The sequence below is a fragment of the Miscanthus floridulus genome, chromosome 4, assembly GCF_019320115.1.
Source record: "Miscanthus floridulus cultivar M001 chromosome 4, ASM1932011v1, whole genome shotgun sequence".
Lineage (NCBI taxonomy): Eukaryota > Viridiplantae > Streptophyta > Magnoliopsida > Poales > Poaceae > Miscanthus > Miscanthus floridulus.
This window is the reverse complement of record NC_089583.1, coordinates 59,392,654-59,411,065: the sequence shown is the minus strand read 5'-3', so window position 1 is coordinate 59,411,065 and position 18,412 is coordinate 59,392,654. Positions and strand designations below refer to the sequence as shown.

Genomic DNA, 18,412 nt, shown 5'->3' with positions numbered 1-18,412 from the left:
CAACACCTCTAGGTGACATGGTAATGGGTACCAGAGCGGGCTAAGGGCGGCCAGTGAAGTCGGCGATGGTGAGCGCTTGCTTGCAGCCATAGTAGACGCGCACGATGGTGGTGTGCATTCCCCCATGACGGTGGCGGTAGCGGTTAAACAACAACGACGTGAGCATCTTATGGCCTAAGGCAATGATGAAACTAGGAAGAAAGAGGTAGAAGCGGTGGAGAAGGTTGGCAACGGTGAGCTTAGAGCTTAGCGGCGCTCCGTGGCCATGGCGACGGGTAATGCGGCCTTACCCTTGCTCGAATGGTGGTGCTAGTGGGTCAACAAGGTGGAGGAGGTGGTGGTGCAGCTATGTGCATGAGCTATTGCACAATGGTGCGGTGGCGGTGGCATGCGAGCTCGACAGCGGTGCGGCGGCGACAACGACGATGTGGTTCTGTTGTGTGAGCACGAGAGCGAGAGAGAGGGAGAGTGATGGCGCGAGTGAGGGCATGGATGCACGGTGGCCTCTTCAGCGCGTGCCCGATCGCTATGCGGCCCATTCCCAGCATGTGTACACCACACGGCGGCCACGACCTGTGGTCGGTCGGCCACGACACCGCGCTGCCTCGGTTGGTTTTTGGCCTGCCACCGATGACTGACAATGCAAGTTCGTGTACCTGTAACTCCTAATCCATAGAGATTTAGCAAAAACTTCCTTAATAACAATTGTAGAGCTACGTGAGATCTCCAACTTTTCTTTAGGAACCATCATCAAATTCTCACTGGTTTATAAACTACATTGCTCTAAAGTGAGGTACTTTGAAACTAAAAACAGTTTCAACACTTAGAAAATTTCTTGTCACAAAACAGCATTTTGTTGATACTTGTAAGCTCTATTTGACCATGTTAGACACTGAATTAGCTCATGACCCTTACATAAAGTTTGTTACCCATGACAAGAACTACAACTTTTATTGAGGTCACATAGCCATGCAAATACTCTAAACTGCTGTTCAACTTTGGTCAAACTAGTATCATGAAAATAACATTTCAAATGAAACCAACACTTAGAAGCAAAATTGGCCAATGTCATGAATACAAATATTGTTCTATTTACCATCCTAGATGTGTCTAAGGTGTTTACATGACCTCACAACCATCGCATACATTGGTCATACATGATTGCAAGCATAAACGTATATATAAAATTTACATTTCATGTGATAATGTATAAGAATGAGATGGAATTTCATATGCTCATGTTCATGAATGCTTGGATGATGCGTGTGCTCATGAAATGCAGGTGCCAAATACAAAGCTTAACACTGGGGTGTTATAAGGCCCACAAGGTGATCGACGACCCGGGGACGGCTACCAACTCCCGTACGACGCCCCCAGAAACCAGGAGGCGATGACGAAGACCACGGTGGAGACCACGTCGCACAGGATGGATGGTGAAGCACCATCGTGCCTACAGTGCCGCCACAGCTAGCATAGTAGCACCACATCACACCATGCCACGGCGTGGCCATAGGACCGTGACGACAACCATGCCCAAACGTGCACCACAAGATAGCATAGCTTGCAAGCCAAGTTAGCTAGGCCCTCCCTCAGGCTCACAACACTTCAGTCAAGAAAACCTTCCTCTTTGTAGACGCCCTGGCCTCGAACTCTATATAAGGGCAGCTAGGGCACCCATCTAAGGGATCCAACTCTGATCCAACACACATTCATTCATTCTTACATCGTAGAAGGGGTCCTGAAGCTTTCCTTCGGGCAGCCCATGTCCTAGCTCTAGCTCTCCTACCTCTTCCACCATTTTTGCACCCCCATTGTAAGAACTTTAGAGCATTAAAGCGAGGAACACGCACTCGATCATCTTTAAGACTAGACATAGGGTCCAGCCTGAACCAGTATAAATCCTCGTGTCTTTTGGATGCTACAATCGTCTTCCTAGAGCAGTGCGACAATCGTATAAATTTACTAGTTCGGTTTACAAAACACCGACAGTACTACTATGGGGCCGCACAAACCAACGCCACCGCTCACTGGGCCCACGAGTCCCTACCGCCGCCTGTTGGGGCCGTGCTAGGCCCATGTGTCTGCAATGCCGCGCAGGGCCGCTGCTGGAGAGAAGAGGAAGTGGACGTCTACGAAGAGAAGAGAAAGTGGGTGTTGGCTGTTGGAGAGAGAAGGCAGAAAGGGAATGTGAGGCTTATAAACCCTAGCCCCTTCTTATATATGTGACATGTAATGGCCTAGTTTGGGCCTCGGCCTTATTTAAAGAGGGAGGCCTTTTAAGGAGTCCTGCCTATGGAAAAGAAGACCATTTTCGAAGCGGGCCCTCTTAAGAGCCCATCACTATTAATGGAATTTGAGGGATAGTTAATTTGTGACCATCTCTGCAAATATATTTTGAGATGAATAAATTATGACCGCCACTGTACATAAAACCACCTCCGCCGGGAAAATTACGACTACCTCCATAGAAGGAATACCAAATTGCATATTGCCTTGTACTAATAATTTAGGTAAAATCGATAACACAGCCTAATACCGAATTCAATTTAGGTCTGTTGAATTACTATCCAAAACAGAGATCATGTCCGCCGTCTGCATGATTCTGGTTTGGACTTTTGCCTACATATCACACTTCGGCCTGTTCACTCTTTGGTTAGTATATATGGGTGTGTTTGGTTCCTGGCTATCTCCTAACCAGGCTTTCTGAAGCCAATTTAAGGGGTTGGCTGAACAGGCCTCCTAGCTAGGCCCCAATAAGCCACCGAGGAGTCTTAGCCTAGCTCTAGAAAAACATAAGAGTTGGGTGTTTTTTCTGGAGCCAGGCCCTTGCTAGCGTTGTCGTGAGTTCCGCTCACCTCCCGTTGCAACGGCGCCGTCGCCCCATCGTCACCTCGTCCACCACTGCTAGGAGAGGGTGGGTGCAGCCGGCGAGGCCCGCGTGGAAGCGTCCGCGGAGGTCCCGGCAGGTGCGGCCGTCTCCACCGGAAGACACAGGGGCGGCGGGGAACTGCCTGGAGGAGGTGAACGGCTTGGCGCTGGTGCTGCACAACCTCCTCGCCGAGGAGCAGGGGAGGGACGTCGTACTCAAGTGGCGAAGCTAGAGCAAATTTGAGAGGGAGCACTTGCCTTATAGGTGCATAAACAAATATCCTATGGTGAAATTTTAATTAAGTCTACTGTTTTTATATTTTTTTGGGGTGCATTTGCACCCAGTCTCTAATGTAGCTTCGCCCCGTACTCGCGTGTCAATGGCGAGTGTGGCCATGGAGTCACCTTGGTGCCAGAGGTGGAGGAGCTGAGCGTGGCCATGGATGTGCTGGAGCCCGTGCGCCACCTACTTCAGGTAGAACTCCAGCAGCTCCTCCGTCGGGTGGAACCGGAACCCCGGCAGCTTCAGCTCCGCCGCGCCCGCGCCTGATGACGGTGGTGACGCGCCACGCCATGGATGCTTGGCCATGGATTGCCTTTGTTGGTTGCTCTGGCTTGTTGATGGAATGATGACGGAGATGAGCAGCTCACCACACCTGTTCGATAGAATACTTCAAAGGGTAACCTTACCAAGCTAAGCCAAAGATAGGGTGATTCTATATAAGGCAAAGCAAGCAACCAAACAAACTCTTATGAAAACCTGGCTAAAGATAGCATTCCAACCAAACAAACTAATGTTAGCTTACTGGAACAGGCCTAGCCTAACTAGACTCCAATCAACTGACTCCAATCGTAGCCAGGCATGTCTGGGCCAAGAGGCACACCGAGTCTTGAGCTAAAACGACCTTCTGATCACATTCATCATTCAGAAACTCAGGTAAACATCAGTACCGTACCGACGCAGCAGCTGCAAATTTGGCAATCCATCAACTTCACCACATACATAGCAATGCACATATATACAATAAAGTTACAAGGCACAAAGGTTATTACATATGTAAAACCATATAACACGTAAGTACAATCTCGACAGCCAAACAAGCACACGACGATATTGCCTTGCCTCTACTCGCTTCAGGTGTAGTGGCCGCCGGCCGTGCCGGTCGGCGGTGGGACACCGTCGGTCCAGTGGAAGCCAGCGTCACGTTGGACGCCGGCGCCGCCGGGCGGCTTCGCTGCTACACCCGTCTCGGTCGTAGCAACCGGCGCACCGGCACCAGCAGCGGGCGCCGTCGTCGCGGAGGCGGCGGCCCCAACGCCGAGCGCCGTCGGGTGGTGCTCTGCGGCCGTGGCGCGCTCCTTGGCGGCGGCGTTCTGGCGCATGGCGTCCTGCTTGATGGCCTCCACCTCGCAGACGCGCTCCTGCATCCTTGCGTCCGCCGCCGCCTTCTCCGCGGGGTCGTGCGCCCTCGCCTTGGCCACCTTCTCCTGCACGACGGCCTTGGTCTTCTCCTTGCCGGCCCACGCCGACGCGCCCACGTTCGCCGCCGCATCCTTGGCGGCCTCCACCGCGCTCGCGCTCCTCCCACCCTGCATCGCAACCGGGCCGACCGAATTGCCCACTGAGAGTTGAGTTGAGTAGCAACTGCAACTGCGTGCGTGCCCGTTGGATTTGTGTGCGTGTCGTTTTATGCATGTAACCGCGCGCGCCTCGCGTCAGGCACGTGTACATGCACGTGTCCCGGGATCAGCTTCAACCGCCGTGTACGTGTATTGGGTTCAAGAACCTGCAGTGTGCTCTCCATCACACGTGCCATAAAAAGCTAGCGACACGAGTACAGGAAGAGTCGACTGATATATTCTTTATTTTTTTATGCAAATATATATTCTCTTTCTGATTAGCTATTATACTCCACTGTTTCACGGTTTAGAAAAGTATATAAAAAGATCTAAACTCTTTTTTTTTATTAAAGTTCACGTATATATTAAGACGTTAGAACCAGAGTATATAGATTTGAAAAATACATACCCAATTAAATAGCAGAAGTAACCGAGCGACGAGAAGTAGAACAACTATCTCAGAACAGCACATCACTGCCGGTCAATGATGAGAGGCTCGTTACTTATAAGGTTTCTAGAAAATCCAAAAATAGGTTGAAAAAATAGCAAAAATACCTTTTAATACTAGGAGAGAACCCAGAACCTCACAACCTCATGCTTCGCGCATTCATATCCTAACCACTTCACCTATAGGACATTTCTATCCATTTTGAATATTCGTCCTCCTCATTTTATGTTCATCTGGTTTTAAAATTAAAATTAGAGACCTTAAATAAATTAAAATGAAAAAGTTGTCAACTATAAAGTTTTATAACTTTTCGAAATCTACAACTTTGGTTTTGGTCATTTCTCCATCCGAGGTCATTTGAATAATTTGAATTTCAAATGTGAGGAAATTCAAACGTAATTTTTCTTGGATAGATGATTTCAAATGAAAAAGTTGTTAACTCAAAGTTGCATAACTTTTTGAGAACTAGAAGTTTTGTTTTGATTGTTTCTCCATCCAAGTTCGTTTGAAAAAATTGAATTTCAAATGTAATTTTCTTTGGATAGATGATTTCAAATAAAAAAGTTTTCAACTACAAAGTTGTATAACTTTTCGAGATCTACAACTTTTGTTTTGGTCGCTCCTCCTTCCAAGATCATTGCCTATTACTAAACACTCACTTGTGAATATAGAGCATATGGATTCCTTTGATATGAACTCTGTAAAATCTTGTGAATCTTATATTTCGGCATCAAAACAACTCTAACAAAAAGAATGCGAACTACAAACTTTCATAACTTATCCATATCTAGAACTTTTGTTCTGTTTATTTCTCTATCCGAGATCATTCCCTACCACTACACACTCACTTGTGACTATAGAGCATATGGATTCCAATGGTATAAACTCTATAAATCTTGTGATGGATATTTTGGCATCAAAACAATCTCAAATAAAACACGTTTGAACTACAAAGTTGTATATCATCTTTAGTATAATAAGTTGTTAGTTAAGTATTCAACTAACGATTAGCTAAACTATTAACGAAGCTAATTATTATCAACTAACTATTAGCTAGGGCATTAGCCATCTAGAGGGAACAACAACGTGTGCGCAGAGGAAAGTTTGTGGTGCTTGCATGCAAGAAAGGAGGAGGCATGTGTGGGACTCATTTGGGGTGTGGGCCATATAGGTGCTCTCACATTGTCTCTAAACCTTTTTTTAAGAATCAAACAGAAAAGCTACTTATTATATTAAAAGAATAAACTCACACTGAACAGCACGACAAAACAACGACGACGAGCTAGAAACAACCAAACTACATTCTTCCTGTTCTGCTGGTGGTATTTCGACTGATTCAATAGTATTTTTGTGAGAGAGAATAAGCTAAAATAAGCACAAGTTGACTGAAGAGTAGATGAGCAGAAGAGGATGAATCTAAACGAGGCCTCTCGGTACCTATCAAAAATAAAAAAAAGAGGCCTCTCCGTAGAAGCCTTCACTATATTTAAAACGTGGTGTCCGATCTGAATAAATAAAAGTGTTCAGTTACGTGGCACGTCTCTATAGAAAAGAAACTTAGGCTAGAGAGGTGTTCCTCTTCTACTCTCTTCGGCAAAAAAAAAAAAAGATCCTAACTTTCTACCCATTCAGTATACCTAACTTTGGCCAAACATTTAAAAAATAATATTATTTATGCTCTCAGATAATTATAATTAGATTCATTATAAAATAGTCTAGCTATTTGGAGTCCTAATGTTATTAATATTTTGTATAACTTATTCAAATTTAAAGAAGTTCGGCTTAAGGGGTTTTTAACAGCAAGAGACATTTTAAATTCTTAATAGAACCACTAGAATCACTACCAAAGAAAAACCTTTCTAGTTTTAAGAATTTAGTGAGTTAGTTAAACGGTTATATAAATTGATTCTGATTTAACATAGAAATGTTTTTAGAGAGAATTTAAATCTGAAACATTTCTAAACTAATATCCGGATCTCAACCGAACACACCCTTAAACCAAACCCAAAACTGCATCTTTTTGAGACAGACAGTAATTGTGAGCAGATGTCATCCCTCTCTTCCATCACTTTTTCTGAATTTCTTCAACCCCAGCTGCCACACTTTTCAAAAAAAAAAAAGGTGCCACGTCATCTGACCTAGCACACAGATAGGGTCGGTCGAAGCAAGATTCTCTGACTAAAAACACCAACATAACAGATGATTCGGTATACATGGAAAAGCGGCGTATTTACCTCCTTCAACTATTTCCAAAGCCACGCCACCGTGCAAGTTTTGAAATTATTCTAAGTTGTTTGACATGATCGAATGAGCAGACAAAAATACAGACCAGAGTTGCAACTCATTTACCCCGAAGTCCAGACCTCGGAGATTTGTTATACACTGAAGCAGACAGCAAAACAAACTCAATTGCTGCGAAATCTAAATCTGCATTAGTGCATTGCATAGACCAGGAGACTGGAGCCTGTTACAGTTCCCATTCTAACGGGTAACTGACAGTCCGAGAACTAAAAAACGGAATCTCCTGCAAAATCTACCATCCTCCAAATTAATTCCAAAATTTGACTGCCTTGCTCAGACCTGCACGTACTACTCCGGTTCAAACCTAACTGCCCACATTCAGCTGAAATGTGCTCATGTGGATAAAGGAGGGCTGTCAAGTGCATGTCCCATTGTGTTGAGCCCATTGTCAACGTAAACAGTTGAGCCAGTGATTGCTGATGCCAAAGGAGACGCAAGGAATGCTGCCGTGTTTCCCACTTCATCCGTTGATATGTAATGCAAGCCGTTTTCAGAGAAAGTAGAGAAGAAATCCCCCTTTTTTTCACTTTTCAGGCAGGCAAAATAGATATAAAGGAAAGAAGGAAATTTAACCTGCCAGTAGTTCCTTCTGCAGTGGTGCATTGACATAAGGAGACAGATGCAATGGACCTAAGGCTTCCCAATGGCTTTTGCTGCTCGGCTTCCCAATGGACCTAAGGAGACAGATGCAATGCATGACATACACCAATGCAAGTGCTGGTAATAATAAGTTATTAAAGCCTCAGACGAACTGCAAACTACAATTATCTTCTAATTTTGTATATATAAGTGATGTTACCGAATGCATACTGTTCAGCAAGATTTGCTAAAGTGGACTTGTTTACTTTCTTGGAAAAGGAAAAGGAAAAGGAAAAAAATAGTTACCTGCTGATATGGTGTTCACTCTGATTTTGCCTTTTCGACCTGCTTCATAAGCAAGAACCTGAATAGAAAAAAGGGCCTGCAAGTAACTATATGCATGGGGAAGCTCCACTGGACATCATAATGTAAGGCATGTGAGATCGCATAGAAAAGTTTGTACTCTTGTATCACTATCAAGTGCTGCTTTGGCTGAACTCATACCACCACCATAGCTACAAAGCAATCGCCAAAACAATCATAAGTAATGAGCCCTGATAGCTTAGCTGTGAAATCAATAAAGAAATATTTACCCAGGAATTGTCCTTTCAGAAGCTATTATGTAGGTCAAAGAGATACTAGCACCTCCTGCAAATTATTTTAAAAAGTGAAAGTGTCAAAGAATGGTAAACACATCAAAACAAATAAGTTCTTATCTGACGAGAATAAGAAATACTTTTTATCAAACAAGCATGTTAGAGTGCAGTTTAAACCACACCAAGGCACATACAACGCTAGTAGCAGTGCCTCATTTTGTGGTAAGTCTGGCATACTGTGGTGCTTGGCTCAACAGTGACTGCTGGTTCCTTAATTTACCCCAAGTGTGGTGAGCCTTAAGAGCTGACAAACATTGTCTTTTGCTCTTTGCTATGTTTATCCCTACTATAGTGGATGAATCAAAACTATATTAAAAAACATCCCCGTTGAGAACCTTGCATCTAGAAAAATACATACGGAGAATTAGTCTCCGTTAAAATGAAGGCTATGCCAGGGTTCTCGCCCTCACGCGCCCGCACCCGCACAGCGCAACGCTCGGGCAGGGTTCGATTCCAGTCCCATTTTCTTCTTGTCTTCCGAAAAAAAAGAATAGGCAGGTGAGATCGGGGCCGGACAGGGAAACGGCGGCCGCAGACGGCGCAGGAGCAGGGCTCGGAAGGTGCGATCGAGGTCGCTGGCGGTCGCGGCACTCGGCGGCGACCCAGCCAGGGCAGTCGGCGAAGGCGGGCACCGAGACGACGCGGCCGAGGAGGGAGGCGGCGCCGATGAGGGCGGTGGCTGCTGGGAACGGCGGCGGCCCGCGCGGGGGCTTGTTGTCGAGGTCCCACAGGACCACCACAGTAGGGGACCGCGCCGTCCCGCCCGCAGACCATCTCGACATCCGCCGATGCGGAACCGCCGCGCACTGCGTCCGAGCCCACGGAGGTGGAGCGCAGCGGGTCGTCGGGCGACAACGCGGCGGTGCCGAGGCTCATGAACTGCCACGGGAGCAATTGGCCGCTCCCCTCCTGGTCCTTCTTCTCCGGATCGACAATCTCTGAACAAACTTACTGGTCCTTTGTTTCTGAAGGAGGGGGTGAAACATGACATCTCTTTCCTGTCTCAAGATAACAGGTAAATTCAGACCTTGCCATGAGACACTGAATAGTTTTCATGCCGTGGGTAAATACTGATTTTGACCGTATGCCTTTCAGAATCTATTTGTACAGTGTTCTCCATGTGAACAAGGGTCCCATAAATTCCCTCAAAAAAAAAAAAAAAAAAAACAAGGGTCCCATAAAGGTTTACACTGGCAACAAAACAGTTGTTCTTTGTCAAGGTCAGTGAGTGGCCATCTGGGGTTTTGATTTCCTTTAAACATACAAAAGAGATGCTTATCCTTAGTTTGATCATTGTATGTGCTGTAATGCCTAAACTTTATACCATGCAGTCTGCTATCAGTCCTGATGGAACTCGCATCCTTGGCGGATCAAGTGATGCAAGCGTATACCTGTGGCAGGTGCTTGGCGCATATCTGCTACCTGCTTTCTTACACACTATACATTATTATATTCACATCCATGCTAATAGTTGTCCATTGACTTAGGTGGATCAACCTGAAAGTGCTCCTATAGTTTTTGAAAGGCCATGAAGGCGAAGCAACTTCGGTTGACTGGTGCGATCTACAAACATAAATGTTAATGTGGAACCCTTGCTGACAACCCAATCTCATGTTTCAATATGAATTTACCATATTTCAGGTGTTCCATTTTGTACGATTCAGGACTACTTTGCCAGTGCCGCATCTTGAATCCTGACAAATAGCTGGTCCCCATAATCCTGAGGGGCTCTCTTTAACTTATGGGGAAACAGCTGCAAATTTTGGGAAATCCTTCTGGGAAGTACATGGTTGGCACTCGATAGCATGGTTGTGCAATAAAATGCAAATTCTAGGACAGCGTTTCTCACAAGATGGCAGACCGACACGGCATAATGAACATGCATCATCGAGCTTGAAGACCAGTGAATTTTCTTGTTGATATATGTGATAAACAAACATGCTTCCAGTGTCAAAGGTGTTTTCAGTGAGCATCACACTATGTTACTTGACAAAGCTGCAGTGGTGATACAGATTCAGTCATCCTGGTAACCTTGACAAGGTTTGCAATCAGTCATCTTGGTCTGAAGATCATGATCCGCTGGTATCCATGGTACTCAACTGGACAGGTACTGAACTTGCCATTGTTGTTTAAGCAATCTTCCTGTTGTTACCGTAATGTCTACGAGTTTGAGGTGCATCTTGGGCATGCACAAGGAGGATGGTTATGGAGTGTATTGGATTGATGCTAAATTTTCTGCCAGTCTGAATCGCAGGACCATGCTGGGCTTGTATGAGGACAGCAGATACAAGCCTGAATCAAAAAGGTGCACCTGAAACAGGCTGATATGATTGTACTGGGTTCTGGTACGGAGGTGGATCACAAACTTAAGTATGCTAATGATCTTTCGTTGGGTGTGAAATTTAGAAGAGAGCTTGTGAACTCTCCTGCAAATGTCCTTACCGCTGCTCGGCAGATGTTTCATAGTATTGTCAGTATACTTATTGCAGTCATCCTTTTGTCCCTTTCAGTTGTGCTTGCGGAGGAGGTGTCAAAGATTGCTTCTACATACAGTGATGATTTAGAGTTGCAGTGGATTGGTTATGCACTTTTTGATTTGGATTTGCTTTATTAAGCTCTTACGATGATTCAACTGTTTCATTGCTGCATTTTTATCATATTCAAATATTAGTATATTTAGACTGTTGTTATCCTCTGTTGGCTTTGCGGTCCGAGGAATGGCACCAAAAGGAGAAATGGCCAATCTCTGCAAGACAGTGAATTTGTGTTTCTTTCATCTATTGATTTATTTTTTAGTTTTATGATTTATTTTGTATTATGATTTATTTTTTCTAGACGCCACCGTAGCGGGCAATATACTAGTACTAAGATATAAGAAAAATGTGGCAGGGGGCTACCTCATGGAAGGGTTCGTTGCACACCAGTGCGGCAGGAAACAAACACTGACAACACAGATGCATGGTCTGAGGAATGGCACCAAAAGGAGTATGTCAGATTGCAGCAGCAACCTAACAGGGCTGATGATTCACATTGCACAAGGTAGGTAAAGTATGCTTTTGGAATTTTAACTTTTTCCAACGTACATGTACACTAGTCAAACATAGTACTAAAACTTTGCTCACTTTAAATGTATAATGATACCTTGAGCAGATGGGTAGTTGCCCAAAAATTAAGTCCTGAGCCAATATCATAGTGTTGACAGCAAAAAAAGGGATCACCCAAATCGCGTCAACACATACGAACAGAAGAGAAAATCAGCACAGCATATCAGTATGTTATATTACCTGGATTCATTATGGGAAGGAAGTGTTGAAGTAAAGAAACATAAGAATAACTAGATGCTGAAATTGCTGCAAGGTATCCTCTCCTTGATGTCTCCAGCAGTGGCTTTGTTACCTTTGTGATGATAAAAGAAAAGATCAATTAAATGCTCCAGATGGTGGTAATGAAGCAACAAATATAAAGCTTTTGATGTCAAATTAACCTCAGGGCCATTGGCGAGAGAGTGTACAAGGATGTCAGTGCTGCCAAAATCATTCTTTACGGTCTCAGCAACTTCCTACCAGATTTTAAACACATCGGAATCGAGCACTGGATAAGAAAAAGTTCATAGCACGGCATTGATGCTGCTTGATGGGTGCAAGCGTTGCAGTTGCAACTAACCTTAACAGTCCAGTTTGAAGCTCCAGCATATCTTTTGTTTGCTTTAACCTGCAACAGGGGCAAAAGGTTCATAAAGCATGAAAGAAAAATTGATGACGGAAACATCATAAATGATGAGCATTACATCTTCAGGAACATCCTCAGGGGTGTCATAAACTGCGTCCAGTGGATATACTTTAGCAATCTCCATAAGAGATCCATCAGGTAGCCTGCATCAAATACTTGTAAAGTCAAAAGATAATAACAGTTCCAGCAAGAAACACTGAAGTAGAATAAAGAAAACTTCAATTATGCTCAAACTACTGTTAATCAAATGCACGCACTTCCGTGATTCATCAAACTTTCCACGTCTCAAGCTTGTCTCAAATATGTTCAACGCCTACAAAATTTTGATAACTCCACTATAATTTTACACCAGAACATCCAGTCTGATAAATTTCACAAATGAGATCAACTTACAGGCACCCATGTACCGACAAGAATCTCAGCACCAGCGGCAGCAAGAGCCTTAGCAATTGCCCAACCATAACCATTATCATCAGCAACTCCAGCAATAAATGCTCTTTTACCTGAAAACTTGCAAGATAATTGATAACTGAAAACTTGCAGTGATTGAAGATGTGCATTAGTTCAGATCCCATAGATAAAAAAAAAAGATTGCCAGATCATGTACATCAACACAGAACAAAAGTGATGGATTGATGATTACATATGATTTTTACGGAAGCACAAGTGTACATAAGCAAAGACATGAACCATTAGAACTATATACCACTAATGACCTGTAATTTCTGGATGGATATCATAGTTCAGCTTACCTGTGAGATCAATGGGAAGTCCTTGGGCACCTCTCTGCGACATTGCCCTCACAACAACCCTCTTGCAATTTGAAGAAACCAGTGGCCCTGCTGATGTGGCTTTAGAAGAGCTGGCAAAGCCAGTTGAAAGCTCTATTTTGGTTTTGGTGAATTGATGAAATCCTAGGTGTTAATCCTTTGCTCTAAGTGATCATGAGATAGGATGGCACCTTCCAAGTGATGGAGCAAATGGAGAAGATCATGATGGTAGTGATGGCCATGGTGATGATCAAGGTACTCGGACTTGAAAAGAAGAAAGAGAAAAACAAAAAACTCAAGGCAAAGGTGATATCCATGGGAGCTTTTGTGTTTTAGTGATCGGGACACTTAGTGAGTGTGATCACATTTAAGATAGATAGCCGTACTATTAAGAGGGGTGAAACTCGTATCGAAATGCGGTTATCAAAGTGTCACTAGATATTCTAACTCATTGCATATGCATTTAAATTCTAGTGAGTGCTAACACCCTTGAAAATATTTGTGAAAAATATGCTAACACATGTGCACAAGGTGATACACTTGGCGGTTAGCACATTTGAGCAAGGGTGGAAAAGTTGTGCTAGAGGAGAAGTAAAACAGGAGCGTCAGACCTTGATTCCCTGAGGCATCGGCCCCTGCTCGCCCAGGTCCGACGGCTGACCCTAGTGCGCGCGCAGAGTGGAGGCGGCGTTGGAACAGGGCTCGCGGGGGCGTCATACTGACTGTGCACACTGTTCATTCAGTGCCGCGCGTGCGAGTGAGCGAGGCTATGACGCGTGGCGGTGTCGGACTCCCCCTAGGGTCCGACGAACAGCGTTGGACCGGCGTCCAAGGGGTTTTACCCTCTCTGTTGCTTACTGGACCGCGTCGGGCCCTCCCTGTGTGGAGTCCGACGGTGAGTCCGAGGCACGGGTCCAATGGTGGTGATCAGCGTGTGTCAGTGACCCTTTGCGTGGCAACGGTCAACTCGTTTCGAATGGGACACGTGGCAGCATGGCAGTGGCACTAGGGGCGTCGGACCGAGGCGTCGGATGGTTTGACAACCCCGTAAACGTGAATCCAACAGTCACTTATGTGACCCAATGGCTCTATTTCATAGAGGGCTTCTATTTATGCCCCTTGGCCAGCTCTAACTCACTCTCTTGGCTATTTATATTATCATAGCAACCTTGTGAGCTTAGCCAAAGTCCCTTCCACTCATCTCCATCATTGATTCATCATTTTTGTGAGATTGAGAGTGAATCCAAGTGTATTGCTTGAGTGATTGCATCTAGAGGCACTTGGTGATTGTGTTTTGCTGCGGGACTCGCTTGTTTCTCTTGATGGTTGCCGCCACCTAGACGACTTGGTGCAGCGTGGATCGTCGAGCGGAGGAAGGTGATTGTCTCCGGCTCCGTTCGTGGTGATTGTGAGGATTCTTGATCTTTCCTCGGCGGAGAGCCAAAAGGTACTTTAGTGGATTGCTCGTGGCTTGTGTGATCATCATCTTGTGTTGGTTGTGCGCATCCTACTGTGGGTTTGGCGTATGATGCCAATTAGCGTGTGAACCTCCAAGTGAGTATATCGCCACAACAGGGACTAGCTTGCCGGCAAGCAAGTGAACCTCGGTGAAACATTATTGTGTCATCTCTTGTCACCGAGATTCTGTTGTGATTGATTGGCTTCATCTTGTGATTGGCTCACTCCTCTACATGGTGGTATAAACATCACTACCCTCTCTTGTATTTATATTCATAATGTAGCTAAGCTCTTTAGTGTAATTAGTTTTGAAAGCTAGCTTGAGTCGTGCCTAGTGGTTAGTGTGGCTCTTTAGTTAGTCTTTGAGAGCACACTAACTTAGTAGTAGTGACATAACCTCTTGTGTGTGAATTAGAGATCTTAGCAACTAGAATTGTGGATAGGAGACTTGCATTTTAGTAGGCTAACGCAACACTCGCTTTGCTTCATAATTGTCTAACCGTCTTGTTTAAGTGTTGTTGTAGAAAACCAACCCAGGGTTTTCCAAGAAACGCACAGATATCATCTCTGTATAAGGATCCATGTGTTAAATTATTATATCTATGCGCACACCTTGGTGAATACAATACGTCAATACGTGATAAGATGAAGCCTCTCAGTTTTACCCCACAGCGGCAAAATCAAGTCCGCCTTTGGTAAGTCATAATTCGGAAACAAATCCATAGCGCGAGGACAACAACATATAAGATTTCAATTCTACACCTCGTACAGCACAGCCAGATTCATGTTGAACCGCGGTAAGAAATTGAGCCGGCTCGGGCACCACTAAACTAAATCCAAGATTCAAATCTCGCACCCAAATATGACAAATAAAGACCCGGCAGCGGTATCCGCGCAAGACCCCATTACTACCATGGACCAGCATTTCGCAATTCGCATTACGACATTAGTAGCCTTAGAGGCGGCGTCAAATGATCCAATCCCTGTAGGTCTGTAACAGTGACATCCAGCTCGTCCCAAAGAAACAACAACAAGAAGCATGTGACCGTTACCTAGGTTGGTACTGAGATGAGATCCGAGGCCGAGGGACAGGGTGAGGGGCGCGCGCTGCCGTGTTGGAATCGGAGGCGGAGGCCAGGTGAAAGGGGAGGGTTCGGACTCTGAAGGACAACGCAGAAGGTGTGCCGGGTTTGGTTCCGATGAGGCTGGGGTTTTGGCTGGATGAGCCACCGAGTAACGTGGTGGGCTGGTGGGGGTACCTACGTGATTTTAGAAATGGCCCAACCCAACCTGGCTGTGGGCTGTGGGCTGTGGCGTTGTGCCTTTAGGATTTTATTATAGCAATGTTATAAAAATTTCTCAAAAAAGCAATGTTATAAATAGCAAGATAAGGTTATTTATTTATTGTTTTTATAGAAAAATTAAAAAATATAACTAATTAAACACAAATACTTAAATACGTATATAGATTCTAAGAGAACATGTCTCTGTCAATTATTTAACGTTCACTAAATTGGTCAACATACTCACAGCTATGATCAACATTCATATTAATTCAAGACTCAATATTCAATGTTTAATAATTATGTAATGGTTTATATTAAGTAAAGGACGTGATGAATAGGCATGTGAATTTTTTTAACTATTCCCTCCGTCTAATCGTAAGAATTTTTTAAGTACATGGCCATAGTCCCTAAACTATTCTTGAGTTAATGCATGTGGCACATGTGAGGATTAAGAAAAAAAACCTTGTTGACCCATTCCTCTTTTGACATCTGGGACTTCCTTTTGGATTCGTCAAGGCGAAAGTGGAGGGAGGTAAGGCGGCGGTTAGGAGGTGGTGATCGGCAAGGGAGGTGACAACAACGGCACAAAGATCGATCCGAGTTGGATGGCGTTGTTGACAGTAGCTTCACTGTGGCTCTTGGTCACGACGATGATTGAGGAAGATGGATGCTAGGTTGTAGCAGAAGCGACGGTCGTCCCTTACATATGGTAGGTGAATCAAAATCTTACCTTTAGATGGTCAATATTGCTGGTATATGAGTAGGCTTTGAGGAGTCAAGACGATTTTTGTGTTCATGTTCATAACATGGCTCCTAGAGTTTTGCTATGAGCAGGGTTTTTTGTGGGGTTTTCTGATGTGTTGTTAAGGTTTTGATACGGTATATTTTTAAGATAATTAGAATCACATTGCATAATACACAACCTCGTAGCGATGAGTTCAGTTTGGAGTTTCATCAACAAGTTTGTATAATTCCTCTGTGATAGGATGAAGCCGGATACTCTATCCATTATCTTGAAAAAAAGAAGAATCAAAGAAAAGTTGAAAAGTCTACGACATGGTGCTGTTCTGTGTGTTTTTCATGATCTGTGAATGGTTTTAGCAATAGAGTGGATAGGTAATGATGAGACATTATACATGATTCTGTTTCATTTTGTTATTTAAGACCTCAAAATAACCATAAACACATGCCTTGAGGTGGCAATGGATTTGGATATAATCCAAAACTTAATTGGAGTCTAGTTGCGTAGGCTATCTCCAACAGGAGACCCATTGCGGAACCCAAACCTAAAATGGGTCTCCAACACAATACATATAGCCTCCAACAAAATACCTATATGAAAGACCCATTTTAGATGCCAGGAGAGACATAACCCAAATCTGAGTATCCTCTCTCCTAGAGACTCATTTGCAGAAATGGTTGTCTTTTGGGTTTTGTTGTTGGAGAAGACCAAAAATAGGTATTGAACCATTTGCCTGTAGCGCTACCCGAAAGACGAATGTGTCTTGTATTTTTTGTCGCGGTTGTTGGAGACAGTCTTAGGATGCACTTATTAGATCGGAACTATTTGGGTTTATTTGGATGTCCACAGTAGTCATTTGATTCAACAAAATCCAATATCCATTAGACATTAACTCAAAAAATGTCTAGTGTCTATTGGATTTATATGGGCTTGACTACTTGAGAGTTAGAATCGGTTTTTAATGTATATTTTAAATTTATAATAATATGAGGTCCAAGTACATATCTAGTCACATCGCTCTAGCTACATAAAAGTAGAGAGCAACTGTACTGAGTCATCTCCAATATATTTTTTCACTTAATTTCAATAAAATTTTAAGGTGTGAGCGTGAAGTTTTGATTTTAGGGCCTGACTTTTGATGTGGGACCCATATACATATCTAGTCACACTAATCTACACAAGGCAGTGGGCAATCGTATTAATTCATTTCCAAAAAAATTAGTCAATTTCATTAAAATTTTAAGGTGGGAATAAAGGGTTTTTAATTCTAGAGTTTGTTTTTTAATTTGGAGCCCACTTATATATATCTAGTCACACCAATCTACACAAAGTAACGAGCTAACATATTGAATAATGTTCAATAAATTTTAGTCAGTTTTACTAAAAATTTAAGGTGTGAATGCGAGTTTTAAAATCTAGGATCCTGCTTCCAACGTAGGGCCCACGTTTATATCTCGTCACACCGGTTCGCATAAAATAGGGGTAGTCATAATGACTCATTTCTAACAAATCTTAATCAATTTCACTAAAATTTTAATGTGTGAAAACATGAGGTTTTAAGTCTAGGGTCCGGCTTTCGAGATGGGGCCCAAGTATATATCTACTCACACCGGAATTTCACAAAGTAGCAGACAATCATTCTAACTCATTTGTACAAATTTTAATCAATTTTGCCAAAAATTTAAGATGCCAACGAGAAGTTTTTCAATTTTGCGGTCTAGCTTTTGATATATAGTGTTAACATGTATTGTATAGTTATAATAGTTTTGTTATTATTGTATCATATATTGGGCGTGGATTTGGACTTATTAAGAGCAATTGGATTGGGCACTAATCATTTTGTATTCGGATAGGCTTGGACTTGAATTTTTTCCCTTGGATTTTAATTGAATTTATTTATGATTTGGATGCCATTCCATTGCCACCTCTAAACATGCCCAAAGAGTACCAAATGG

At 43.6% G+C, this 18,412-nt stretch overlaps 2 protein-coding genes across 2 annotated transcripts; both read right to left on the bottom strand.

Moving 5' to 3' along the window:
• Window positions 1-3,972: 3,972 nt before the first annotated feature.
• Window positions 3,973-4,977, bottom strand: LOC136549720 (11 kDa late embryogenesis abundant protein-like). The gene is made up of 2 exons (XM_066541109.1): window positions 4,898-4,977; window positions 3,973-4,458 (listed from the first exon to the last, which is right to left on the bottom strand). Exons 1-2 carry the CDS (start codon window positions 4,958-4,960, stop codon window positions 4,003-4,005), a joined length of 519 nt encoding a protein of 172 aa, XP_066397206.1. The 5' UTR covers window positions 4,961-4,977; the 3' UTR covers window positions 3,973-4,002.
• A 2,259-nt stretch (window positions 4,978-7,236) lies between these two features.
• On the bottom strand, window positions 7,237-15,152 carry LOC136548541 (enoyl-[acyl-carrier-protein] reductase [NADH] 2, chloroplastic-like). The gene is given in 14 exon segments (XM_066540028.1): window positions 7,237-7,704; window positions 7,814-7,874; window positions 7,877-7,911; window positions 8,123-8,180; window positions 8,280-8,331; window positions 8,410-8,464; window positions 11,757-11,868; window positions 11,957-12,031; window positions 12,136-12,183; window positions 12,260-12,344; window positions 12,459-12,514; window positions 12,595-12,704; window positions 12,954-13,085; window positions 15,095-15,152. Coding segments are annotated over 14 exon segments (1,071 nt in total). The 3' UTR covers window positions 7,237-7,570.
• Between the last annotated feature and the right edge of the window lie 3,260 nt (window positions 15,153-18,412).